Genomic DNA, 26,900 nt, shown 5'->3' on the forward strand with positions numbered 1-26,900 from the left:
GGCATGGGGACAGATGCGAGGAGGGGCCGGGGAGTCTAAGCTTACAATGTGACTATGACGGGAAAGGAAGAGTGAGGAGGGGGTCGAGAAGGCTAAGCTAACTTTGAAGACGAACAAGGCATGGTTGTAGATGCGCAAGGGTCAGGGTCTGTAATCAGACTGGATCGATAAACGTCGGTGAAAAGGCTACAACCAACTGGGCCGATTCTCACAAGTAGAGCTTGTGGGGGGGTATTTAGCATAATTGCAAAATATATGCAAAAGACTTTTCTTACCTGAGGCTCTGAGGTCCCAAGTTCAATCCCCAGCACCACCGTAAACCAGAGCTGAACAAGGCTCTGGTCTCCGCCTCCCCCTGTATCTCTCTTTGATTAAAAATAAATTTTAAAAGTATTAAAAAAAAAACATTTAGCAAAGAAGAGTGTTTAGTGCACTTGAGAAGCACAGCTAGGGATTGTCATTTAAGAAGTCTGTAAGGAGGGAGTCGGGCGGTAGCGCAGAGGGTTAAGTGCAGGCGGCACAAAGCACAAGGACCAGCCTAAGGATCCTGGTTCGAGCCCCCGGCTCCCCACCTGCAGGGGAGTCGCTTCACAGGCGGTGAAGCAGGTCTGCAGGTGTCTGTCTTTCTCTCCCCCTTTCTGTCTTCCCCTCCTCTCTCCATTTCTCTCTGTCCTATCCAACAATGACATTAATAACTACAAAAAAAAAAAAAAGTCTGCAAGGTAAGAGAGGAAGACTTCTTGGGGGCTCAAATATAAATTTGTTGGAAAAGTTACAATGCAGGCAGGCAGTTGATTAATAGTGACTTACATGTTCTAGAGTCTTTGTAAGTAAATAAATAAATAAAGTCAGGGGTGAGGTGGTGGTGGTGCACCTGGTTCAGTGCTCAAGGACCCGGGTTTGAGCCCCCAGCCCCCACCTGCAGAGGGAAAGCTTTGCAAGTGGTGAAGCAGGGCTGCAGGTGTCTCTCTGTCTCTCTCCCTCTCAGTCTCCTCCCCTCCTAGATTTCTGGCTATCTAAGTGAGTACTGCTCTTCCCATAGTCTCCAGTGACTTTATTGCTTGTTTATTGTTTTTACTAGAGCACTGCACAGCTCTGGCTGCTGATGCTATTCACTTTCAGTGTCCACCACTTGAGTGGTTGGCAGCCGTGACAAGCACACCTGAATGTGGGGTGGGGTGGGCGTAGGGCTGTGTGGCGAGGACTCGGGTGCCAAGGAGAATAGCCAGTTATTCGCAGCACTGAAAGTTTCATATGAAATGTTCTCAGTTAATTTGGTATTGGAAAACTTTGGTAACCTCAAAGAAACGGACTGCTTTCTCTCAACATTTCTCTCCTTTGCTTTATTTCCAGCCCTCCACAAGTCAGAAGCGGCGTTTTGAAGGGGAAGGGGAGGATCCTGACACCAGGAAGCGCCTGGCTGTGTGTGCTGCTGTCTCCTGAACGCAGGTTGAGTGGGAAGAAATGGTCTCCTTCTGTCCGGCGAGGTAGTCTGCAGTAACGCACAGGCCTGCCTGAGGCCCCAGATTCGACTCCAGGCCCACGTACGCCGGAGCTGAGCAGTGTTGTAACTCCTCACCAAAATAAGTAATAGAATAAATGGAAAAAGATGTGTATCTTTATGAGTCATTTTCCAGAATTCTGATTTGATTGTGGGAACCCAAATCACTAGGCCACAATTAAAAGTCTTAACGGAACCTTCATGTTCCTGCTTAATGTCTGCTCTCCAGTGTGTGGGGGGGCGGGGGGCGGGAGTGGGGAGATAGAGAAGTTGATGCTGCCTTTTGCTTGGAAGTCCACCATAATGTGACCTGGCAGGTTTGTCTGGGGCTGGCCCTGGTCTGGGAGAACTGTGCACCAATTCTAAAGGCCCAGAGAAAGTGGCAGAGAAAGGAGCACTGTCAGGCTGGGTGGAGTTGGTGGTCTGGCTTTGACTGGATGTCAAAGTTGTTAGGGGACTATAGGTACCTTGGCACATAAGCCTGTGCTGACGACATAGAGGGAGAAACACCGCAGCTTTTCCCAGTGGTGCTGTGGGGTGTCCCATGTGGTGCCGGGTCTCAAACCATGGGCCGTGCACATAGTGACACATGCCTTGGATCCATTTCAAATCCTCATCCTTAAGGGATCAGGCAGTGGTGCACCTGGTTAAGCGCACACATTACAGTATGCAAGGTCCCAGGTTCAAGCCCCGGTCCCCACCTGCAGAGGGAAAGCTTTGCAAGCGGTGAAGCAGGCCTGCAGGTGTCTCTCTGTCTCTCAACCTCTCCCTCCCTTCTCAATTTTGTTTTCTGTTTCTAATAAGTAAATAAAAACAAATCCTCATCCTCACTTTATCAAGATAGATAGGTTGGGGCCAGGTGGTGGTGCCCCTGGTTGAGCATACATGTTAGCATGCATAAGGACCCAGGTTCGAGCCCCCGGTCACCACCTGTAAGGGGAAAGCTTTGCGAGTGGTGAAGCATTGTTGCAGGTGTCTCTCTGTCTATCACCTCCTTCCTCAATTTCTGGCTGTCTCTAGCCAATAATTAAATGAAAATAAGTAGCTTAAAAAAAAAGTCAGGAGTAGATAGCATAGTGGTTCTGCAAAGAGACTCTGATGCTCTGAGGTTCAATCCCCTGCACCACCATAAACCAGAGCTGAGCAGTGCTCTGGTAAAATAAAATTAAATTATAAAAAAATTAAAGACAATATATGTGTGTGTGTGTGTGTGTGTGTGTGTATATATATATATATATATATATATATATATATATATATATATAAATAAATATATGTCAATGACTGGGAAGGTGGTAACAGGTAGAGCACAGGACTAATATACACATAAGGTTCTCAGTTCAGTTCCTGACAGTGCATGTGAGAAAGTGATGTTTTTTGGTCTGGGAGGTAGTGCAGTGGATAAAGCATTGACTCTCAAACATGAGGTACTTAGTTCAATACCTGGCAACCCACATATTAGAGTGATGTCTAGTTCTTTCTCATTAGTAAATAAAACCAATAATACTAAATGGATCAATAAGTTTTTGTGTGTGTCACCAAGGCCATCATGTGATTCAGTACTCCTGGGCCAACTTTTCTTAGACAGTGGAACAGTGAGGGAGAGACTGGCGCCCCTGATAATATGTTGCAGAGGCTCAAACCCGGGCCATGTGCGTGGCAAGGAAGGTGCCCTCTCCTGTGAAGTGTCGCTCTTTGCCCAATAAGGCTTTAAAAGAAAAGGAGCTGGGAGGCAGCATGATGATTCTGCAAAAGACTTTGATGATGGAGGCTCTGAGATTCCAAGTTCAGTCTCCAGCAGCGCCATCAGCCTTAGCTAATGGCAGAGCAAGAACCTTCCTGGGTCACCAGCCCTGGAGGATTGTTTTCATCAGGTGTGCCACTGCCTGGCCTCAAGGATTGTTTTGTTAAAGAGAATGTGAAACTGTCAAAAAAACAAACAAAAATGGAGTTGGTCGGTAGCACAGCGGGTTAAGCTCATGTTGCGCAAAGACTGGCATAAGGATCCCAGTTCGATTCCCCACCTGCAGGGGAGTTGCTTCACAAGTGGTGAAGCAGGTCTGCAGGTGTCTTTCTCTCCCTCTCTCTGTCTTCTTTCCTCTCTCCATTTCTCTCTGTCCTATCCAACAACGACGACATCAATAACAACAACAACTACTACAACAATAAAAACAGGGCAACAAAAGGGAAAATAAATATAAATAAATAAAAACATTCCGACTATGAGCTGCCTCTCTCTTTCCCTAGTGGGGTGGGGCTCTGGGGAAGCAGAGCTCCAGGACAAATTGGTGGGTGTTTTCTCTTTCTATCTTCCTCTTCTCAATTTATTTCTGTTCTATCCAATAAAAATGGGGTAGGGGGGGAAGGAAAAAATGGCCTCTGTGGGCAGTGTATTCATAGTCCTGACACTGAGCCCAGTGAAAACCCTGGTGGCAAAATATATACTGATTGAGAAAGAGAGAGAGGAGCATGTGTGATGCTGGCACTGAATCCAGTTATGCAGGCCCTGAGCATGTTGTTGGGTCATTTCCTCAATCATTCTTGGCTTCTCTCACTAAAGGTGGACAAACCATATGAAAAGATCTTGAACAGGAAGGTATCATTTGTCCAGTTTGTAGGACATAGCGTACAAAACAGGTGTGCAATTGATATGCCTCTGACCAAGGTTTGGGAAATGCTAAGCCAAGAGCTGGCGGTGGGGGCAGAGCAGTGACTGAAGCAGCTTCACTTCCTGCTGCAGACCAGGCATGGCGCAGCCTGGCAGACCCCATGTGTCTTTTTTTTTTTTTTTTTTTACTTATTTTCACTTTTGTTGCTATTCTTTTTTTTTTAAATTTATTGCTGTTGTAGTTATTGTTGTTGTTATTGATGTCGTTGATTGATAGGACAGAGAAATGGAGAGAGGAAGGGAAGACAGGGGGAGAGAAAGACAGACACCTGCAGACCTGCTTCACCACTTGTGAAGCGATTCCCCAGCAGGTGGGGAGTTGGGGGGCTCAAACCAGGATCCTTACTCCGGGTCCTTGTGCACTTAACCCGCTGCACTACTTCCTGACTCCCGAGATATTTTTTTTTGTAGTTTTTCTGCTAACTTTTTTTTTCCTTTTAGAATTTTGGGGCACATTATGGTAAGTGAAAATTTGAGAAGTAGAACTTCCTCCAGCCCCAGGCCTGAGGGAACTCTTCCCAGATAACTACACCACAGGGGGTTGGGAACTTGGCCCCTTTCATTAAGTTTCTAGGAGTCCTGGATGGATGGGGCTGGAGTTAAGCCTGAGGAGCTCGGTGTGTGCAGGCATACTCTTAGAGAAGCCTCTGCCACTGTCCCCTACTGCAGATGTCGATGGCAAGGCTCTGACTCAGTCAAGGTCACCCAGTTGGTCAGAAGGGGAGCGACTCTGTATGCAGACGCCCTTTTCCCAATGCCATTGGTTCTCAACCACCGAAACTATCTTAGAGGTGGATACTTGGTATAGCATACACGTTACAGGTATAAGAACCTGCAGGGAGTCAGGCGGTAGCGCAGGGGGTTAAGCGCACATGACCCCCGGCTCCCCACCTCCAGGAGGTCACTTTGCAAACCATGAAGCAGGTCTGCAGATGTCTGTCTTCCTCTGCTCCTCTCTGTCTTCCCCTCCTCTCTCCATTTCTCTCTGTCCTATCCAACAACAGCTATGACAACAATAATAACTACAACAAGCACAACAACAAGGGCAACAAAATGAGGAAAAAAAAAATAGCCTCCAAGAGCAGTGGATTCGTAGTGCAGGCACTGAGCCCCAGCAATAACCCTGGAGGCAAAAAAAAAAAAAAAAAAAAGGACCCGGGTCACTGCACATTATAACTGTGTGTGTTTAACCAGGTGCACCACTACCTGGCCCAAGATTTTATGTGACAGAACACTGGAGAGGCACCTGCAGACAGGGGAAGACAGCACAGGGCTGCTGCAAAGATGCCCCAGGCTCAATCCCCAGCACCACCATCAGCCAGCACTCACAGGGGGGAAAGCTTCACAAGTGGTGGGACGGTGCTGCAAGTCTTCTCTCTCACACCCCAAACTGTCTTAGTGTTCTTGTTGCTTCAGGGCGTCGCCTCAATGGTTGAGCAGGGTGAATATAAGACCTGCAGGGCTTGAGGTTCCAAGTTCCATCCCCAGCACCGCATGTCCCGGAATGTGACGCTCTGGTTCTCTCTCTCTTGATATTTTATTTAGACAGGGATAGGAGAGAGAGAGAGAGAGAAAGAACCAGACATCACTCTGGCACAGGTGCTGCCAGGGATTGAACTCAGGACCTCATGCTTGAGAGTCCAACGCTTTATCCACGGCGCCATTCCCAGACCACGGGTTGTCGCTCTGATGGATACATCTTGGCAAGCAAAATGAATAAATGAGCGCCAGAGAGGTCTTCCACTTGATGACCACCACTCGGAGCAGGCGCTGGGCCATGTGTCCACAGTGCTTGTGCAGCATGTCACGACCCTCCAGACATCCCTTGGTTCTCGGACCTTCCTGGCTCGGGAGACCTGACCCCATCGTGCAGGCGGGTGGAGCAGCGCCCCCGCACCCGGCTCTGCACGGATCTGGCTGTTCTGAGAGGTGAGCACTTGCGGGGGGGGGGGGGGGGAAAGGAGGGGTCCTGCGGCTACGTGTCGGCACCTCCCAGTTCATGGAATCTCAGCGCCTTGCCAGCGCCCTGGACCCCCACTTTCTGGACGTGTTTTCTTTCCTATTCTCCACCTGCCTGGGCTGCAGGCACGTGGGAAAGGGCCGCGCCCCTCGGGAGGGATCCTGGGCGGCCTCATCGCGGCGGGCGGCGGCGCGCAGCCCAGAACAGCGCGCGCTCGGGACGCCTGGTGGGCGGGAGGGGGTGGGCGCGGCGCCGGGAACAGCGGCCGGCGGGGGACGCAGGGCGCGTGCGCCGTGGGGGGCTCGCGGCGGCGCGCGGGGCCGGGGCGCGGCGCGTGCGCGCGTGCGCGGCGCGGAGGGGGCCGTGGCGGGGGGGGTGGTCGCGCGGCGGCGCGCGGCACGGCGGGAACATGGCGCGCGGGGCCGGCGCGCGCGCCTAGCTGGCGGGACCGTTAGCTCGCGGCGGACGCGGCCCGGGCCCCGCGGGGATGGAGCAGACGCCGCCGCCAGCCCCCGAGCCCGCGTCGGGGCCGCCCTCGGCCCGGAGCCGTCGGCGGCGGGAGCCCGAGTCGCCGCCCGCGCCGGCGCCGGTGAGTGCGTGAGGGGCGCGGGCCGGAGACTTTGTTTGCGAAACTCCCTCGGTCGGGGCGAGCCGGGCCCGGCCTCCGCGAGACCCCCGCGCCCGGCCGGCGTTCGGGCTCGGGCTCGGGCGCGGGGCGCGGGTTCGAGTCCCGCCTCGCGCGGTGGGCCCGGGAGGGGCGCCTCGGGGGTCTCGGCGGGGCCGCGCCCGGACACAGGTGTCGCCTCGGCCGCCCTCGCGCTGCCGCCCCTCCACCTGCGCCGGCCCGGGGGGGGGGGGGGGGAGTGGCGCCCGCCGCCTCCAGGGGCCTCGAACCCGGGCAGCCCCGGGGCGTTGATGCGACAAACTGCGGGCGCCGGGCCGGGCGCGGAGTTGGAGAATAACGAGGGAAAGAGATGGCTTTAAAAAAGAATAATAGTAAGGGGGTCGGGCGGTGGCGCGAAGCGCAGGGACCGGCGTCAGGATCCCGGTTCGAGCCCCCGGCTCCCCACCTGCAGGGGAGTCGCCGCACAGGCGGTGAAGCAGGTCTGCAGGTGTCTGTCTGTCTCTCCCCCTCTCTGCCTTCCCCTCCTCTCTCCATGTCTCTCTGTCCTGTCCAACAACGACGATGTCAGTAACAATAATAATAATAACCACAACGAGGCTACAACAACAAGGGCAACAAAAGTGGGGGAAAAAGTGGCCTCCAGGAGCGGTGGATTCATGGTGCAGGCACCGAGCCCAGCAATGACCCTGGAGGCAAAAAAAAAAAAAATAATAATAATAATAATAGTAATAAACTATAGATATATTATTACTGTGATTGCATAGAGACAGAGAGACGCCTGCAGCCCCGTGGCACCACTCCCAGAGCTTCCCCCCTGCAGGTGGGGGCCGGGGCCTCGAACCCGGGTCCTTGCGCACTGTGACGCGAGCGCTTCACCAGCTGAATGCTCTTGCCTGGCCCAGATCATTCACAGATATATATATATATATAGTAAAGGTCCACCTCCTGCTACGCTTTTATTTATTTATAAGATAAGGACATTGGGGAGCCCGACGGTGGCGCAGCGGGTTCAGCGCACGTGGCGCCAAGAGCAGGGACCGGCATAAGGATCCCAGTTCGAGCCCCCGGCTCCCCACCTGCAGGGGAGTCGCTTCCCAGGCGGTGAAGCAGGTCTGCGGGTGTCTGTCTTTCTCTCCTCCTCTCTGTCTTCCCCTCCTCTCTCCATTTCTCTCTGTCCTGTCCAACAACGACGACAGCAGTAACAGTAATAACTACAGAAAAAAAAAAAACAAGGGCAACAAAAGGGAATAATAATAATAAAAAAGGATGGAGACATTGAGAAGAGAGGGGGAGACAGAGAGGGAGAGAGTGGTCCAGGAGGTGGCGCAGTGATAAGGCTTTGGACTCTCAGGCATGAGGTTCCGAGTTCCATCCCCAGCAGCACATGTGCCAGAATGATGTCTGGTTCTTTCTCTCTCTCCTATTACCTTTCTCATTAATAAAATCTTTAAAAAAGAGAGAGAAAGAGAGAGAGGGAGAGACACCTGCAGCCCTGCTTCGCTGCTCGTGAAACTTTCCCCCTGCAGGTGGGGACCAGGGGCTCGAACCCCAGGGCCTTCTGCACTGTAAAGGTTGCACCACCGCCTGGCCTGGAAAAAGGGGTCTCTTCTTTTAATTTTCTTTTACTTGTTTATTGGCTAGAGGCAGCCAGAAATCAAGATGGAAGGGGGTGGTAGAGAGTCAGAGAGACACCTGCAGCCCTGCTTCACCGCTCATGAAGCGTTCCCCCTGCAGGTGGGACCAGGGGCTCAAACCCGGGTCCTTGCGCACTGTAACGTGTGTGTTCCGACCAGGTGCGCCACCACCGGGCCGGAGATTTCCTTATGTGAGAGAGGGAACATTGGAGAGACACCTGCGGGCGCGGGCGGGGCGGGGGTGTCGGCACAGGGCTGCTGCAAAGAGAGTCTTCTGCCCGAGGCACTGATGTCCCAGGTTCAGTCCCCAGCACCACCGTCAGGCAGCACTCAGCAGGGCTTGGCAGCTCTCTCTGTCAAAAAGAAAAATAAGTAAAATATTTAATTAAAATTGGAAAAATAAATTTTGGGTGGGCTGGGGAGACAGCATAATAGTTCTGCAAGAAGACTGTCTTGTCTGAGGCTCCGAGGTCCGAGGTTCAATTCCCAGCACCGCCACCTGGCTGAGCTGAGCAGGGTTCTGGGATACCGGCAGACGGACGCGGACCAAACAGCATCACCCCTGTGGGTGGAAGACGCAGGGCTGGGAATGGAACTCGGGAGCCGAGAAAGAATGAAAGAAACAGGGCTGGGGAGACAGCATCATGGCGTTGAGCTCAGAAGTGGCAGGAGGGGCCTGGGGAGCACAGACTCTGCTGCATCACCCCAGCACCCGGTCCTCCCTCTCTCGCTGCTCTGGGGAGCACAGACTCTGCTGCATCACCCCAGCACCCGGTCCTCCCTCTCTCGCTGCTCTGGGGAGCACAGACTCTGCTGCATCACCCCAGCACCCGGTCCTCCCTCTCTCGCTGCTCTGGGGAGCACAGACTCTGCTGCATCACCCCAGCACCCGGTCCTCCCTCTCTCGCTGCTCTGGGGAGCACAGACTCTGCTGCATCACCCCAGCACCCGGTCCTCCCTCTCTCGCTGCTCTGGGGAGCACAGACTCTGCTGCATCACCCCAGCACCCGGTCCTCCCTCTCTCGCTGCTCTGGGGAGCACAGACTCTGCTGCATCACCCCAGCACCCGGTCCTCCCTCTCTCGCTGCTCTGGGGAGCACAGACTCTGCTGCATCACCCCAGCACCCGGTCCTCCCTCTCTCACTGCTCTGGGGAGCACAGACTCTGCTGCATCACCCCAGCACCCGGTCCTCCCTCTCTCACTGCTCTGGGGAGCACAGACTCTGCTGCATCACCCCAGCACCCGGTCCTCCCTCTCTCACTGCTCTGGGGAGCACAGACTCTGCTGCATCACCCCAGCACCCGGTCCTCCCTCTCTCACTGCTCTGGGGAGCACAGACTCTGCTGCATCACCCCAGCACCCGGTCCTCCCTCTCTCACTGCTCTGGGGAGCACAGACTCTGCTGCATCACCCCAGCACCCGGTCCTCCCTCTCTCACTGCTCTGGGGAGCACAGACTCTGCTGCATCACCCCAGCACCCGGTCCTCCCTCTCTCACTGCTCTGGGGAGCACAGACTCTGCTGCATCACCCCAGCACCCGGTCCTCCCTCTCTCACTGGTTATCTGCAGTAATGTGAATGGTCTCAACTTTACTGAATAAAGTTTAAAGTTCCTGTGGTCCAGGAGGTGGCGCAGTGGGTAAAGCACTGGACTCATAAGCATGAGGTTCCGCGTTCAGTCCCCGGCAGCACATGTACCAGAGTGATGTCTGGGTCTTTTTCTCTCTCCTTTCTCATTCATAAATAAAAATCTTTTTAAAAAAAGTTTGAAATTCCTGAAAAGCATGCTTTCTCCTCAGTTCTTTGTTGGGATTCTGTGTGACAGACCTTTAAACACGAGGGGGGGGGCGTAGGTGTTGGCGCACCTGGTTGAGCGCACCTGTCACAGTGCACAAGGACCCGAGTTCAAGCCCCTGGTCCCCACCTGCAGGGGGAAAGCTTCACAAGTGGTGAAGCAGTGCTGCGGGTGTCTCTCTGTCTCTCTCCTTCTCTATCTCCCCCTTCCCTCTCAATTTCTGGCTGTCTATCAAATAAATAAAGATGATAAAAAATTAAAAAAAAAAAACACGTGGGGAATGAACTCGGCCCGTAATGCCCCTCAGTACATTTGTTGACCACGAAGGTACAAAGGGCGTTAACTGCTAGGAAGTGTGTTGGGGGCATTACGGGCTCAGTTTGTTCCCACATGTTTAAAGGTCTGTCACAAAGAATCCCAACAAAGAACTGAGGAGAAAGCTCAATTTTTCCCAATGCTTCCCCCCTGCAGGTGGGGACCAGGGCCTTGAACCCAGATCCTTGTGCACTGTGATGTGAGCACTTAACCAGTTGAATGCACTTGCCTACCTCAGATACATGTTTGTGTGTGTGTGTGTGTAAAAGATTTACCTAGGGAGTCGGGCTGTAGCGCAGCGGGTTAAGCGCAGGTGGCGCAAAGCACAAGGACGGGCATAAGGATCCCGGTTCGAACCCCAGCTCCCCACCTGCAAGGGAGTCGCTTCACAGGCGGTGAAGCAGGTCTGCAGGTGTCTGTCTTTCTCTCCTCCTCTCTGTCTTCCCCATCTCTTTCCATTTCTCTCTGTCCTATCCAACAACGACAACAACAATAATAACTACAACAATAAAACAACAAGGGCAACAAAAGGGAATAAATAAATAAAATAAATATTAAAAAAAAGATTTACCTATTTTAAAATTTTTATTTATAAGATAGAGACATTGTGAGGAGAGGGGGAGAAAGAAGAGACACCTACAGCCCTGCTTCACCACTTGTGAAGCTTCCCTCCTGCACGTGAGGGCCAGGTGGTGTCGCACCTGGTTGGACGCACATGTTAGAATGCAAAAGGACCTGGGTTTGAGTCTCCTGTTCCCACCTGCAGGGGGAAAGCTTTGCGAGTGGTGAAGCAGGGCTGCAGGTGTCTCTGTCTCTCCCCATCACCCCCTTCCCTCTCGATTTCTGTCTATCCAATAAATAAATTAAAAGACAATAAATTAAAAAAATAATTTTCAGGAATTTTAAACTTTATTTGGGAAAATTGAGGACATTCACATGTTAGGGAGAGAGAGAGAAAGAGAGAGAGAGACTGACTCAGAGTCCTTACGCACATGACAGACTCACTGAGGCAGAGGGCTGGCCAAGCTGGGCCTTCACCTGCTTGCTACGCCACACCCACCACGCCTGTTACCACTCTGCCTTCCTGGGCAGCAATTTCCTCCCTACAAGGCTATTCTGGCCTGGTGCAGCAGTGTCTGTGTACCCCCAGGTACTTCCTGTCATTTCTGACCTTAGCATTTACCCCTCTAGGAGTATGGACCCACAATTCTTTCGAGGGTGCTCAAGGATGGAGCTTCACACTTCTGGAACTACTTCCTGTGACATGGACTGTAGCCTGGTGGATTCATACTTGCAGACAGACCTGCTCTGTCCCTAGTCTTTCCCAGGCGGGTAGGGCTCTGGAGAGGTGAAGTTTCTGGACACTTCACCATGTGGTTGTCCGGGCAGGGAGGCCAGGATGGGGTCGTGGTAGCATCTGGGACTTGATGGCTGAAAGGCGGTAAGGTGTACAAGTGTTTAATAAATGGAGGGCCGCGAGTCCGGCGGTGGCGCAATTTCCCTCTGTCCTATCCAGCAACGACAGCAGCAGTAACAACAGTAAAATGGTTACAATAAAGGGTATCTGGGGCCCGGTGGTGGTGCACCTGGTTGAGCACATGTATTATAACGCACAAGGACCCAGGTTCAAGCCCCCGGTCCCCACCTGCAGGAGGAAAGCTTTGCGAGCAGTGAAGCAGTGTCTCTCTGTCTCTCTCCCTCTCTATCACCCTCTTACCTGGCTGTCTCTATCCAATAAATAAAGATTAAAAACAATAGACAACAATAAAGGGTGTTTCAGGGCCAGCAGTTGTCCTTTGTCTAGTTGTCAAGGTACACGCTGAAGGCTAGCGGGTGGCGACCGCATGAAGATCCTGCCAGAGATGAAATCGGAACAGTAAACTTTATTTACTGCTTGATAGAGAGCTAGTTGAATAACTGGAGAGTAGGATGAAAGAAGTAAGGGTAGGACCACTGCACACTCTTAAAGCCTTGAGTCGCCCATATCTTATAGGAAGCAAGGGTAGCGTCCACCCTGGACAGGATAGAAGAGCAATGCTGTAAATCACACAAGCCAGAACTGGCCTGGCTCTGGGGCCCCTTCTGCTAAGCAAGACCTCACCAGAGGAAGGTGGGAGCTTGGCTCCTCAGGAGATGGTCACAGCGGTAGCCTCAGCAACATGGCTTGACACAGCAGCAGATGGCTGTTCACTGTGACCAACAAGAAGTACAAGTCCTGGCGAGACCAGGGCCAGGGGAAATGAGGGCTTGAACTAAGTGGGGAGAGTACTTACATTCCATGACCCAGTGGCAAACACATCTTCATTCGGATATGCTTTATCCATTCTTAGACTGTCCACATTAACAAACAGGTGTGTCAACATAGTACCTTCAGGTCAACATTGAAGACACTGACAGGATCAAGTGGTTACAGTCTCTTAAGCATTATAATATAAAAATACTAAATATTAAAATATTTAGACTAATTTATCACTAGAATTTTCTTTCTTTTATAAATATTTTACTTATTTATTATTGCATAGAGACAGTGAGAAATTGAGAGGGGAGGGGAGGTAGAGAGGGAGAGAGACAGACACCCGTAGCTCTACTTCACCACTCATGAAGCCTTCCCCCTACAGGTGGGGACCAGGGACTTGAACCCTTGTCCTTGTGCACTGTAATGTGTGCACTTAATCAGGTGCATCACTGCCTGGCCCCTCGCTAGAATTTTCTTTTTTAAATATTTTATTATTAATAGTTTGTTACAAGATTCTGTTGTTACAATGAATAGTTCCACACCCCAAGTACCACCAAAGCTTTGCATCCCGACCCTCCCACGCCCACCTCCCGAGGGTAAGCACCACAGGTCTCACAGGTTCTTTGCATCTTTTTTTTTTTTTTTTTTTGCAAGTTCATATGAATCAGTTCTCTAGATTCCACATATGAGTGAAACCGTCTGGTATTTGTCTTTCTTCTCTCTCTCTCTCTTTTTTTTTTAATTGATTCATGAGAAATGATAGGAGAGAGAGAAAGAACCAGGCATCACTCTGGTACATGTGCTGCCGGAGATTGAACTCAGGACCTCCTGCTTGAGAGTCCAATGCCTTTCCACTGTGCCACCTCCCGAACCACGACTTTGTTCTCTTTACTTATTTTGCTGAGCATAATCACCTCCGGTTCCATCCATTGGGTCGCAAAGGACACAATAGCATGTTTTTTGATTGTGGAGTAGTATTTTTTTTTAAATTTTATTATTTTATTTTCCCTTTTGTTGCCCTTGTTTTTTATTGTTGTTGTAGTTGTTGTTGTTACTGATGTTGTTGTTAGAACAGAGAGAAATGCAGAGAGGAGGGGAAGACAGAGAGGGGGAGAGAAAGACAGACACCTGCAGACCTGCTTCACCGCCTGTGAAGCGACTCCCCTTCAGGTGGGGAGCCAGGGACTTGAATCGGGATCCTTAAGCCGGTCCTCGTGCTTCGTGCCACCTGTGCTTAACCCACTGCACTACCGCCCGACTTCCCTGTGGAGTAGTGTTCCATGGACAATATACCCCATAGTTTCCTTAGCCAGTCATCTGATGGCGGGCATCTAGGCTGCATCCACTCTTTGGCGATTGTGAATAATGCTCAATGAAATTTTCTTAATTCACTTACTACAAACTTGCTATTACAAGTTTAATTTATTCTATTCACCCATTCATACTCTTTTTTTTTATTCAGCTATTCAATCTCTCATGTACTTACATTCTTTTTTTATTCAGCTATTCAATCTCTCATGTACTTACATTCTTTTTTTTTTAATTTTTTTTTTTATTTAAGAAAGGATTAATTAACAAAACCATAGGGTAGGAGGGGTACAACTCCACACAATTCCCACCGCCCAATCTCCATATCTCACCCCCTCCCCCCGATAGCTTTCCCATTCTCTATCCCTCTGGGAGCATGGACCCACGGTCATTGAGGGTTGCAGAAGGTAGAAGGTCTGGCTTCTGTATCATGTACTTACATTCTTTTAAGCATAAAACACATTCTGTACTTTTCTTTGTAACATCCATGGAGTCACTATGACTAAGGGCAGATATTCTAAGATTGTATTAAAACGTACATTTTAAAACTCTGATCTGACACCTTAAGAGGCAATAGTTTCTTTTTTCTTTTTTAAAAAATATTTATTCCCTTTTTGTTGTCCTTGTTTTATTGTTGTAGTAATTATTGTCGTCATTGTTGGATAGGACAGAGAGAAATGGAGAGAGGAGGGGGAGACGGGGAGAGAAAGACAGACACCTGCAGACCTGCTTCACGGCTTGTGAAGCAACTCCCCTGCAGGTGGGGAGCCGGGGGCTCGAACCGGGATCCTTATGCCGGTCCTTGTGCTTTGAGCCATGTGCACTTAATCTGCTCCACTACTGCCTGACTTTCCTGAGTTCTATCCCTGGTATCGAATGTGCTGAAAATGATGCTGTTTCTTTTACTCCTCCTTCCTCATTCCCCTTCCCTCATTGGTAAATCAATCTACTAGGGAAAGAGAGAGGCAGACTGGGAGTATGGACCGACCAGTCAACGTCCATGTTCAGCGGGGAAGCAATTACAGAAGCCAGACCTTCCACCTTCTGCAACCCACAACGACCCTGGGTCCGTGCTCCCAGAGGGATAGAGAATGGGAAAGCTGTCAGGGGAGGGGATGGGATGGGATATGGAGATTGGGTGGCGGGAATTGTGTGGAGTTGTACCCCTCCTATCCTATGGTTTTGTTAATTTATCCTTTCTTAAATAAAAAATAAATTAAAAAAAAATAACCCTTTGGGAGTCAGGCTGTAGCGCAGCGGGTTAAGCGCTGGTGGCACAAAGCTCAAGGACCGGCGTAATGATCCCGGTTCGAGCCCCGGCTCCCCACCTTCAGGGGAGTCACTTCACAGGCGGTGAAGCAGGTCTGCAGGTGTCTGTCTTTCTCTCTCCTCCTCTCTGTCTTCCCCTCCTCTCTCCATTTCTCTCTGTCCTATCCAACAACAACAACAACAATAATAACTACAACAATAAAAACAAGGGCAACAAAAGGGAATAAATAAAAATAAAAAAATAACCCTTTAATTTTACACCGCTTTAAAATACCTCTTCTTTCTTTTTTTAAAAAAATATATTTATTATTGGATAGAGACAGAGAGAAATTGAGAGGGAAGAAGAGATAGAGAGGGGAAGAGACAGAGAGACACCCGCAGTCCTGCCTCTCCACTCGTGAAGCTTTCCCCCTGTAGGTGGGGACCAGAGGCTTGAACCTGGTTCCTTGCGCACTGTCATGTGTACGCTCAACCAAGTGCGCCATCGCCTGGCCTCACCTCTTTTCTTTCAACTAATTCATTTCACCAAATGAAAATGTGGCAAACATTCTTTTAGAACAAAATACATGTACAGCAATTTTATACCATAGGAATTTAGCTAAAATGACTTTTTAATAGCCTTAAGACATGAAATGTCTCATTCCCAGCTAATTAAGCTTTCAAGATAGTGAACAATCATGGCGGCCAGCCTTGTGGTTGAAGGTCATGGTGCCAGACGTAAAGACAAAGATGGCGACCAGCCACGAGGCCAAAGGTCATAAAATACAGTGGAGAGAAAAGCACGTGGGGGCTGGGCAGTGGTGCACCTGGTTACTAAGTGCAGGACTTGGGTTCAAGTCCCTGCTCCCCAACTGTAGGGGGAAGCTTCACAATTGGAGAAGCAGGGCTGCAGCTGTCTTTCTCCTCCCTCTCCAGCCCCCTCCTCTCTCAATTTTTCTGTCTTATCCAGTAAAATGGGAAAAGGAAATGGCCACCAGGAGCGGTGGGCTTGTGGTGTTGGCGCAAAGAGCAAAACATCTGCACCTACCCCGTGAGGTCTCAGGTGAGGAATCCTTGGGCGCTGGACGGAGAGTACTACAAAGGCTGAGCCCACAGGCTGGAGACGTGATCTCAGACACCCCCAGGACAGAGGCTGGGAAGAGAGAGAAGCCGTCATCTTGAAAGGCGAATGAATCCAGAGAACCCAAGGAAGGTTCTCCCAGAGTTTTGCAGAAGTGAAAAAGAAAAAAGAAAGCTTATTCAGGGAAAGTTCCAGGTTCCAGGTGGGAAGAAGACCCAGCTGGGAAATCCAGCGGCCCAGAGGACAGAAATGACCCCTGTGAGCAGGTGGTGGGCTGAGGAAGAAGCCAACTGTGTCAAGTTTTGGTGTGGGGCAGGTTTGACGAACCTGAGACCGCAACCACCCGAGAAATGTAGCAAGCGGGAGAACAGAAGCATAGGAAGGCTGTCCCGCGCTTTCAAAAGCTTCAAGGCTTCTCAAGAGAGACAGGAAAGCCTCAGGGCGCCGGCAGTGGGAACACAAAGCTACGCTGGAGACTGACTGAACTGACAGAGGACAATCATTTATCTGGTTACTGCAACAGAATAAAAGTTTGAAATGCCTGCATTTAGTGTCTCGTCTGCGGTCGCCAAGTGTATTGAGGGGCGTCATAGGCCGAGTCTGTTCCCCACAGGCTTAAAGCTTTGTCACAGAATCCCAATGAAGAATTGAGGAGAAAACATGATTTTTCAGGACTTTTATGCTTTATCCAGGAAAATTGAGAACATTCACGTGTTAGGCCAAGAGAGAGCAAGAGTGAGAGACTCAGGGCCCTTACATGCTGACAGGCTCACGGGAGCAGAGAGTAAGCCACACTGACTTAGGGACATTCACGCCCCACCTCCGTCTTGTCAGCTGGACCCACACCTGTCCCTGCTCCCCTCTCTTGTGCGGCAGGGTAGTTGCCTTTCCCCAGACGAGAGTTCTGGGGGACAGGTGCTCTGCTGTGGCGCAGCAGCGTCTGCTCCCCTGGGTAATTCCTGTCGCTTCTGAGCTCAGCAGTGGTTCTGAGGACTTTGATGCCAGAGGTTCTGAGGTCCCAGATTCAATCCTCAGCCCCACCATCTGCCAGAGCTGAGTAAGGTTCTGGTCTTTCTCCTATAGCTCTCATTGAAATAAAAGAGAGAGGGAGTCGGGCGGTAGCGCAGCGGGTTAAGCGCAGGTGGTGCAAAGCACCAGATAAATGATTTTTCAGTCAGGATCCCGGTTCAAGCCCCCGGCTCCCCACCTGCAGGGGAGTCGCTTCACAGGCGGTGAAGCAGGTCTGCAGGTGTCTGTCTTTCTCTCCCCCTCTCTATCTTCCCCTCCTCTCTCCATTTCTCTCTGTCCTGTCCAACAACGATGACATCAATAACAATAATAACTACAACAATAAAACGACAAGGGCAACAAAAGGGGATAAATAAATATTAAAAAAGGAATAAATAAATAAAAATAAAATAAAGAGAAGGGGGAGACAAGAGACACAGAGCTTGACTCTGTCATTGGTGCTGTATGGAGGGTCTGTCTGGGACCTGAGAAGGGGGGACAAGAGACACAGAGCTTGACTCTGTCATTGGTGCTGTATGGAGGGTCTGTCTGGGACCTGGCATCTGCAGATTCTGGGTGACCCCTGTGCCACCTGCCCCCCCCCCCAGAGTGGGGACTGGGGACTTACACATTGTAACATATGTGCTCAACCACAGCCTAGCCCCCAGTATTGGCATTTTCATAAAAAGAATTCTTGGATTACTGTTTATTCAGAGAAGCTGGTCATTTCTGTACACCCTGAGTTTTTATAGTGTTTGTATAGGATGAAATTGACCAGTGTTTAGTTCAGAGTCAGTGATTAGACAGAATTGTTTGAAAGTAACTTGATATTTCAGAGCTAGTTTGTATTTTTTCTTGCTAAGTTGAATTTTAATAATTGACTTCTCTTTTATAATATTTCTTGTTATTCATTGAACAAATGTGTGTAGGAAGCAGGGAGACAAAGTTTGAGATACTGGTTGCAGAAGAAAAACTTAAGAGCCAAAGTTACTCTGGTTTTCTGTGTCTCTCTTGTGAAATAAAATAAATATATTTAAAATTTTTTTATTTATAAAAAGGAAACATTGACAAAACCTGAGGATAAGAGGGGTACAACTTCACACAATTCCCGCCACCAGGCTTCTGTATCCCATCCCCTTCCCTGATAGCTTTCCTATTCTTTATCCCTCTGGGAGTGTGGACCCAGGGTCATTGTGGGATGCAGAAGGTGGAAGGTCTGGCTTCTGTAATTGCTTCCCTGCTGAACATGGGCATTGATAGGTCAATCCATACTCCCAGCCTCTCTCTCTCTCCCTAGTGGGGAAGGGCTCTGGGGAAGCGGAGCTCCAACGCACATTGGTGGGGTTGTCTGTCCATGGAAGTCTGGTCACATCCTGCTAGCATTTGGGAACCTGGTGGCTAAAAAGAGTGTTAACTTAAAAAGCCAAACAAGTTGTTGAACAATCATGGACCTAAAGGCTGGAAGAGTGCAGATGAAGTGTTGGGGAGTCCTCCATTTTGTAGATAGTTAGTAGGCATATTTTAGTTATATTTCAAAGGGCCTGGGGCTATACTAATTTTTTTTTTCTTTGCCTGAGCCTGAGATCTGGTATCCAGGTGGATCCGAGTTATTGTCTGGGGAGATGATGTCATGGCTGGGAAAAGGACCAGAAAGCTGGATCAGGGAAGAGAGTAGCTCCCTAATATGGGAAAGGGGTTTAAGTATTGTTGACTGTAAACCCCATAGATTTGATATGATCTGGGGCCCATAATTAGTTTAGGAGCCTGTGTGACCTCTGCATCCCTATAGATCTGAGCTCACATTCTGTGGTCATTCTGTGGAACATTCCAAGCTGCCCCAGTATCGACCCATCTTCCTCAGGTGTAGCACAGAGTATGTTGTCTAGCCTCCGTTCAGAGGATGGAACATTCTCTACCATTGTTGATCCAAGTTGAGGACAAGGTCCTTTGGGGGCCCCCATGGGTCTATTTTGTTGTTCCTGATAGAAATGACCGGTAACAATGGAGAGAGGGATTTATTCGAGTTCTAGGCCCATCAAGTCGGTTTGGGAATCTCAGGATTCCCTGATTAGGGCCCCAGAAAATAAATCTTTAAGAATAAATCTTGGGGCCAGATGGTGGTGCACTTGGTTAAGTGCACACATTATAGTACACAAGGTCCCAGGTTCAAGCCCCTGGTCCCCATCTGCAAAGGGAATGCCTCATGAGTGGTGAAGCAGGGATGCAGGTATCTCTTTGTCACCCCCTCTTCTCTCAATTTCTCTGTCTTTAGTAAATAAATAAGAATATATATATATATTTTTCGTTTGCCTCCAGGGTTATTGCTGGGGCTCGGTGCCTGTACCATGAATCCACTGCTCCCAGAGGCCATTTCCCCCCACCCTTTGTTGCCCTTGTTGTTGTAGCCTTGTTGTGGTTATTATTGTTGTTGATGTCATTCATTGTTGGATAGGACAGAGAGAAATGGAGAGAGGAGGGGAAGACAGAGAGGGGGAGAGACAGACAGACACCTGCAGACCTGCTTCACCGCCTGTGAAGCGACTCCCCTGCAGGTGGGGAGCCAGGGGCTCGAACCGGGATCCTTATTTGGGTCCTTGCACTTTGCGCCATATGCACTTAACCCACTGTGCTACTGCCCAACCCCCAATAAGAATATATATATATATATATATATATATATATATATATATATATATATATATATATTTACACCCTTTTGTTGCCCTTGTTTTTATTGTTGTAGTTGTTGTTGTTATTTTTGATGTCGTTGTTGTTGGATAGGACAGAGAGAAATGGAGAGAGGAGGGGAAGAGAAAGGTGAAGCGACTCTCCTGCAGGTGAAGAATATATTTTTAAAAAAGCTCAAGAGGGATAAGTCTTATCCCTATTTGAAAAAATAAATCTTAAACAAAAAGTAGAGCATTGAAAGAAATCTCGGGGGTTGGGCGGTGGCACACCTGGTTAAGCGCACATAGTGTGAAGTGCAAGGGCCCACACAAGGATCCCGGTTCGAGCCCCCAGCTCCCCATCTGCAGAGGAGTCGCTTCACAAGTAGTGAAGCAGGTCTGCAGGTGTCTTTCTTTTTTTTTTTTTTTTACCAGAGCACTGCTCAGCTCTGGTTTATGGTGGTGCGGGGGATTGAACCTGGGATCCGACAGAGCCATAGGTAGAAGAATCTGTTTGCATAACCATTGTGCTACCTACCCCTTCCCGTCTTTCTCTTTCCTGTGTCTCCTGTCCCTCTCAGTTTCTCTCTGTCCTGTCCAATAACAGAGAAGACATGTCCCCAGGAGCAGTGGGTTCATAGTGCTGGCTCGGAGCCCCAGCAGTAACCCTGGAGGCAGAACAAAGAAAGAGAGAAATCTTACATGTGAAAACAGATCTAAAAGTTTCTCTCTGCCCCCTTTATAAAAGATATAAATGAGAGAGAGAAAGAGAGATAGAGATACAGAGACTAAGACCAGAGCCCTGCTCAGCTCTGCCTTATGTTGAGGCTGGGGATTGAACGTGGGACCTCAGAGCCTCAGACATCAAAGTCTTTTTGTAGAACTATTATGCTGTCTCCCCAGTCTTAGACCATATCTCTCTTTTAGCTCTGTGACATACTAGGTATGTGGATTTTGATACTACTTGTTTTTATTTTATTTAGAAACTTGAGGGGTGGGGAGAGAGACTCAGTTCTGGTTTATGGTGGTGCTGGGGATTGAACCTGGGGCCTCAGAACCCCAGGCATCAAAGTCTTTCTGCGTAATCGCTGTATGGTCTCCTCAGCCTAAGTTTTGATCAATCTTTTAAAAAGATATTTTATTTGATAGGACAGAGAGAAATTGAGGGGGAGACACTTGTAGCACTGCTTCATTCATGAAGCTCCCCTGTAGGTGGAGACTGGGGGCTTGAGCCTGGGTCCTTGTGCATGGTGACATGTTTGCTCAGCCAGGTGTGCCATCATCCAGCCCCCAGATGTTAGCTGTTCTGTATCTCATTGTTCTCATATGACTACTGGATGGTGATAGTCGTTCCTCACAGTTGTTAAATGTGACAAGGTAGATATATTTTATTTATTTTTGAATGTAGATAAGTAAAAAATTAAAAATATTTAAAGATTTTATATAAGATAGTTTGTTACGAGAAAGAGAGGCCAGAGTACTACTCCAGTACATGTGTTGTCAGGAATTGAACTGGAGGTGGGGGAGACAGCGTAATGGTTATGCAGACTCTCATGCCTGAGCCTCTGAGGTCCCAGGTTCAATCCACTGCACCACCATAAGCCAGAGCTGAGCAGGGCTCTGCTAATAAAATAATAATAATAAAATTTTAAAAAAGAAGGAATTGGACTTCGGGAGCCTTAGTTATCCAAGGACTGTTCTCTGCTAGCTGTGCTCTTTCCTTAGCTATTAGGTGGAGTGTGTTTATTTGTTGTTTATAGCATGGAAATAGTATTCTGGGCTAGCTTTTTCTTTCTTTTTTTTTTTTTTTTAAATTTATTTCTTTATTGGGGAATTAATGTTTTACATTCAACAGTAAATACAATAGTTTATACTTGCATAACATCCTCCAGTTTCCCATTTAACAATACAACCCCCACTATGTCATTTATCATCCTTCATGGACCTGTATTCTCCCCACCCACCCACCCCAGAGTCTTTTACTTTGGTGCAATACGCCAATTCCATTTCAGGTTCTACTTGTGTTTTCTTTTCTGATCTTGTTTTTCAACTTCTGCCTGAGAGTGAGATCATCCCATGTTCTTTGTAGATTCCTCTCTTTGGTGCGAAAACTATCGGTCGGAGAAGCCCTGACCCACCTGTGCTGAGCAAGGCTGAGTTTGTTGAGAAAGTTCGTCAGAGTAACCAGGCCTGTCATGACGGAGACTTCCACACGGCGATTGTTCTGTATAACGAGGCCCTGGCTGTCGACCCTCAGAACTGCATCTTATACAGTAATAGATCTGCAGCCTATATGAAAATTCAGCAGTATGACAAGGCGTTGGATGATGCAATCAGAGCTCGACTTCTCAATCCCAAATGGCCGAAGGTAAAAGTTCCGTTTCCTCTCATGGAATCTTTTGTGCTGATTTCTTATTTTGTTTCTTATAACATTTGATTTTCTTAGTAAACTCATTAATATTAAAACTATAAACTATACTTTGGTAAAATGTAGAATGGGGATGACTTCCTTTTTTAGAATGCTTTGGAAGTTTAATTATTTTTTTAAAAAAATTTTAATGTATATTTTATTTTATTTTATTTTTATTTTTACCAGAGCACCATTTAGCTCTGGCATGTGGTGGTGCTAGGGATTGAACCTGGGGTCTCTAGTGCCTCAGGTAGGAAAGTCTATTGTGTAAATCACTGTGCTGTTTCCCTGCGCCTCCCTTCCCACCTTCAGGTCAGTTCTTTATTTAAGATTTACTTATTTATGTATGATAGACACAGAAAGGATCAGAGCATCACTCTGGCGCACGTTAGGCCAAGAATTGAACTTACAATCTTGTTCATCATTATTAAATCACTAATAAAAATGAAAAAACTAAAGTTAGAATTGGTTCATATGTCTCAGTCGTTTATATAATGTTGACATGCACTATATTGCCAAAGAATATCATCTTATTTTTTACCTTATTCTAGATAACCATTTTAAGATAGATTATGCTCTATTGTCAAAGAACCTATAATTTTTATTATGTATTTCAAAATGAAAAATGACATAGTGTGAAATAGAGAAAAGTTGTGATATTAGTTGAAAGGATTCCTATAAAGATTATTATTCCCCGGAGTTGGGCAGTAGCACAGTGGGTTAAGCGCAGGTGGTGCAAAGCACAAGGACCAATTTAAGGATCCCGTTTTGAGCCCCCGGCTCCCCACCTGCAGGGGAGTCGCTTCACAGGCGGTGAAGCAGGTCTGCAGGTGTCTGTCTTTCTCTCCCCTTTGCTGTCTTCCCCATCTCTCTCCATTTCTCTCTCTCCTATCGAACAAAAATGACATCAATCGTTAACAACAATAATAACTACAACAACAATTAAAAAAAACAAGGGCAACAAAAGGGAAAATAAATAAACATATAAATAAGATTATTATTCCCTGACTGTTAAGCTTCGGTCATATTTAACTTATAACTTAAAAAAAATTTTTATCAAAGCACTGCTCAGCTCTGGTTTATGGTGGTGTGGGGGATTGAATTTGGGATTTTGGAGCCTCAGAGTCTGTTTACATAACCATTATGCTGTCTACCCCTACCCTGACTTTTAACTTAAAAAATGTTTTAATCATCTTTATTTATTTATTGGATAGAGATAGCTAGAAATCTAGAGGAGAGGGAGACAGAGAAGGAGAGAGACAGAGAGAGACACCTGCAGCCCTGCTTCACCGCTCGCAAAGCTTTCCCTTTCTAGGTGGGGACTGGGGGACACTCAGTCAGGTGTGCTACCATCTGGATCCTACTTTTAACTTTCCTTTTAACCTTTTTTTAATATTTATTTTCCCTTTTGTTGCTCCTTTTTTATTGTTGTAGTTATCTTTGTTGTTATTGATGTCATCGTCGTTGTTGGATAGGACAGAGAGAACTGGAGGAGGGGAAGACAGAGAGGGGGAGAGAAAGTTAAACATCTGCAGACCTGCTTCACTGCCTTGCCTGTAAAGCAACTCCCCTGCAGGTGGGGAGCCGGGGGCTCGAACCAGGATCCTTAATGCTGGTCCTTGCGCTTTGTGCCACGTGTGCTTAATGCGCTGGGCTACTGCCCGACTCCCTACTTTTAACTTTCTTTACCCATTATTATTGTTGCTATTTTATGAACTCTTTTAGAAAAGTTTCAGACATTGTGTCTGGTCACCTATAAACCTGATAGATAACTACAAGGAAACTAATAGAACCAGGACATTAGTATTAATATATATGCTGCTGTCCAAACGATAGACTCCATTAAAATCTCAACGTTTTTTCCTTAAGAATCTTTCCTTGAGTGAGTGGTTGGGTAGTTGCGCACCTGATTGAGAGCACACATTATAGTGCTCAAGGACCTGGGTTCAAGCACTGGGTCCTCACCTTCAGTGGGGAAAGTTTCACAAGTGATGAAGCAGGGCTGCAGATATCTTTTTCTTTTTCTCTCCCTCGCTGCCTTTACCTTTTCTCTCAATTTCTCTTCCTCCCTACCCTCCACCCCCAGAAGAATTTTTTCCTTGAGTTGGGGAGATAGCATAATGGTTCTGCAAAAGACTTTCATGCCTAAGACATCAAAGGTCCAAGATTTAATCCCCAGCATCACCATAAATCAGAGCTGAACAGTTCTGCTTTTTTTTTTTTTAAACATAAATTAATGATATATTTATTTTTTAAAAAAAGGAGTCCTTTTATTCTGACTCAGGATCAAGTACTTGGCCAGTAGTACACAAGTCTCTAATTCAGATAAGACGGTATCATCAGGCCTGTATCTTCAGCGCAAATTATTAAGTAACTTATTTGATTGAATTTTGACAACATTGGGTTCCAGATTGTTATTGTCTCGGTTTGTGCCTTGATCTTTGATCATCTGAGTAATATAAAACCAAGCGGCCATGCGTTGCTCTTCCTTCCTTCCTTCCTTCCTTCCTTCCTTCCTTCCTTCCTTTCTTTCTTTAAAAAATTACTTTATTGGGGGATTAGTGTTTTACAGTTGACAGTGAATACAGTAGTTTGTGCATGCATAACATTTCTCAGTTTTCCACACAACAGTACAGCCCCACTAGGTCCTCTGTCAGCCTTTTGGTGCAGTACACCAACTCCAGGTCAGGCTCCACTTGTGTTGTCTAGCGCTGCTGTTTCTATCCCTGAGTATTACTTGCCTTAGGCTTTATGGATTTCCCCAGCCTTGTGCGCCCTCTTGTGTTTAACTTGTAGTTAGGATAATTTTACATTAGGCGACTTTCATTATTTTCATGAGTTGGGTTGGCATATCTTCAGTTTTTGAAAAGAAAGATTATAGAAAGTTCAAGTATAATGATAGACGTTTGATGTATATTACCTAATCTCAGCATTGTGGTTATTCATTTATTTTAGAGAGAGAGATACAGAAATAGGGAGGGACACACACACACACACACACACACACACACACAGGAATATTCTTCAGCTGTAAGAAATAATGTCTCTTTTGCTATAATGTGAATGCAACTGGGGGGGATAATTTTACGTCAAGAGAAGAGCAAACAGACAAACAACAGCCAACCTCACTAATGAGTGGGACGTAAGAAGCCAAGTAAGGGGTAACACAGGCTAAAGCCTCACTGGATTCTGCTTTACCACGGCAGATGCAGGCACTTAGAAGGGGAGAGGTTGGGGTGAGGGTCCAGTGCCCTTTGCTGGAGGAGGGTGGTGGAGGTGAGGTGTGCTGACACCTCTCTGGGGAGGATGTGGAGATGCATCTCTGTGACAACAATCCTGGACGCAGTCAGTATTTCCGTGCGCTGTGACAACAATCCTGTAAGGCAGCACTCCCTCAGTGAATTGATTTGAAAACAGGGAGAGGTGTAGAAACAGAGTAGAGTGTGGCTGCCAGGGGCTCGGCAGAGGGAGAAGCAGGGAGCTGATTTATGGGCACTGAATCAGTTCTGGAGGGCTGAGTGGTGGCACATTGCCTTCCGTGTACAAGGATCCAGGTTCAAGCCCCTGATCCCCACCTGCAGGAGGGAAGTTTCACAGTGGTGAAACAGTGTCACAGGAGTCTCTTTCTTTCTATTCTCTTTCCCCTTTTATCCCTTTCCCCTCATTTTGACTCTGTCTTATCAGATAAGTAAATAAATAAGAATTAAAGTTTTGCAGTGAAAAGTTTTGGAGGTATATATTGCAAGGTAGTGTTAATATGCTCAACTGATATATTGAACTGTACATTTAAAATGGCTAAGGTGTTGATTTTATGCATTTTTTATCATAAAACACATTTAAGAGATAGAAGATGCACAACTTCAGTTTATCAGCTACTCAGGAACCTGCTGTCTAGAATGAGCAAATATTTCCAGTCATTTGCAGTTTACACTTGTGGGGTGGAATTTAGCTAGACTTGGAGGAGTGGCTCGGAATTAGACCTGAGACTTCTGCGGCATTTAGCGCATACAAGGTAAAATAGGAACCTGGTCTGCTGGGGATTGAACTTGGGACTTAGGAGCCTCAGGCACAAGAGTCTCTTTGCATAATTCACTATGCTATCTACCCCTGCCCTGAACCTGGTCTTAATTTTTGTCTACTGCTGTATTTTTTTCCAGTTAATATGGTGAGAAGTGTTGGAAATGTGCATTACTTTTTCATTCTTTCTGAGGCAAGAGGAGAAGATAGATTATGTTGAGTGTTACTTTCCTGCTTTCACTCAGGAGCCTTCTTTCCAGTGTTTGCCTGGCGCTCATCAGGAGCCATTTGGAGACGTCTCAGGCCTTGCAGAATTAATAAGTGATTAGCATTCAATCTTAGTATAGTCATCTGGAATAGACGGTGGGTATGCAGGAGCGCTTCAGCGTTTTCCAGTAAAGACTGTCAAAATCTCATTATTCTGACTT

General features: G+C 47.8%; 2 protein-coding genes across 8 annotated transcripts in view; both read left to right on the forward strand.

Annotated features, from left to right (window-relative positions):
• Positions 1–1,614, forward strand: part of CHEK2 (checkpoint kinase 2) — a 32,808-nt gene extending 31,194 nt beyond the window's left edge. For all 6 annotated transcript variants that reach the window (XM_060192917.1, XM_060192922.1, XM_060192918.1 and 3 more), the window contains one exon: positions 1,354–1,614. In XM_060192917.1, the coding sequence (XP_060048900.1) occupies positions 1,354–1,443 (90 nt within the window). In that variant the 3' untranslated portion in view covers positions 1,444–1,614. The remainder of the gene's footprint in view (positions 1–1,353) is intronic.
• A 4,889-nt stretch (positions 1,615–6,503) lies between these two features.
• Positions 6,504–26,900, forward strand: part of TTC28 (tetratricopeptide repeat domain 28) — a 487,880-nt gene continuing 467,483 nt past the window's right edge. For both annotated transcript variants that reach the window (XM_060192543.1, XM_060192544.1), the window contains exons 1-2: positions 6,504–6,718; positions 22,135–22,413. In XM_060192543.1, coding sequence (XP_060048526.1) covers positions 6,617–6,718; positions 22,135–22,413 — 381 coding nt within the window. In that variant the 5' untranslated portion in view covers positions 6,504–6,616. The remainder of the gene's footprint in view (positions 6,719–22,134; positions 22,414–26,900) is intronic.

This window comes from Erinaceus europaeus, chromosome 6 (assembly GCF_950295315.1).
Source record: "Erinaceus europaeus chromosome 6, mEriEur2.1, whole genome shotgun sequence".
Taxonomy (NCBI): Eukaryota; Metazoa; Chordata; class Mammalia; order Eulipotyphla; family Erinaceidae; genus Erinaceus; species Erinaceus europaeus.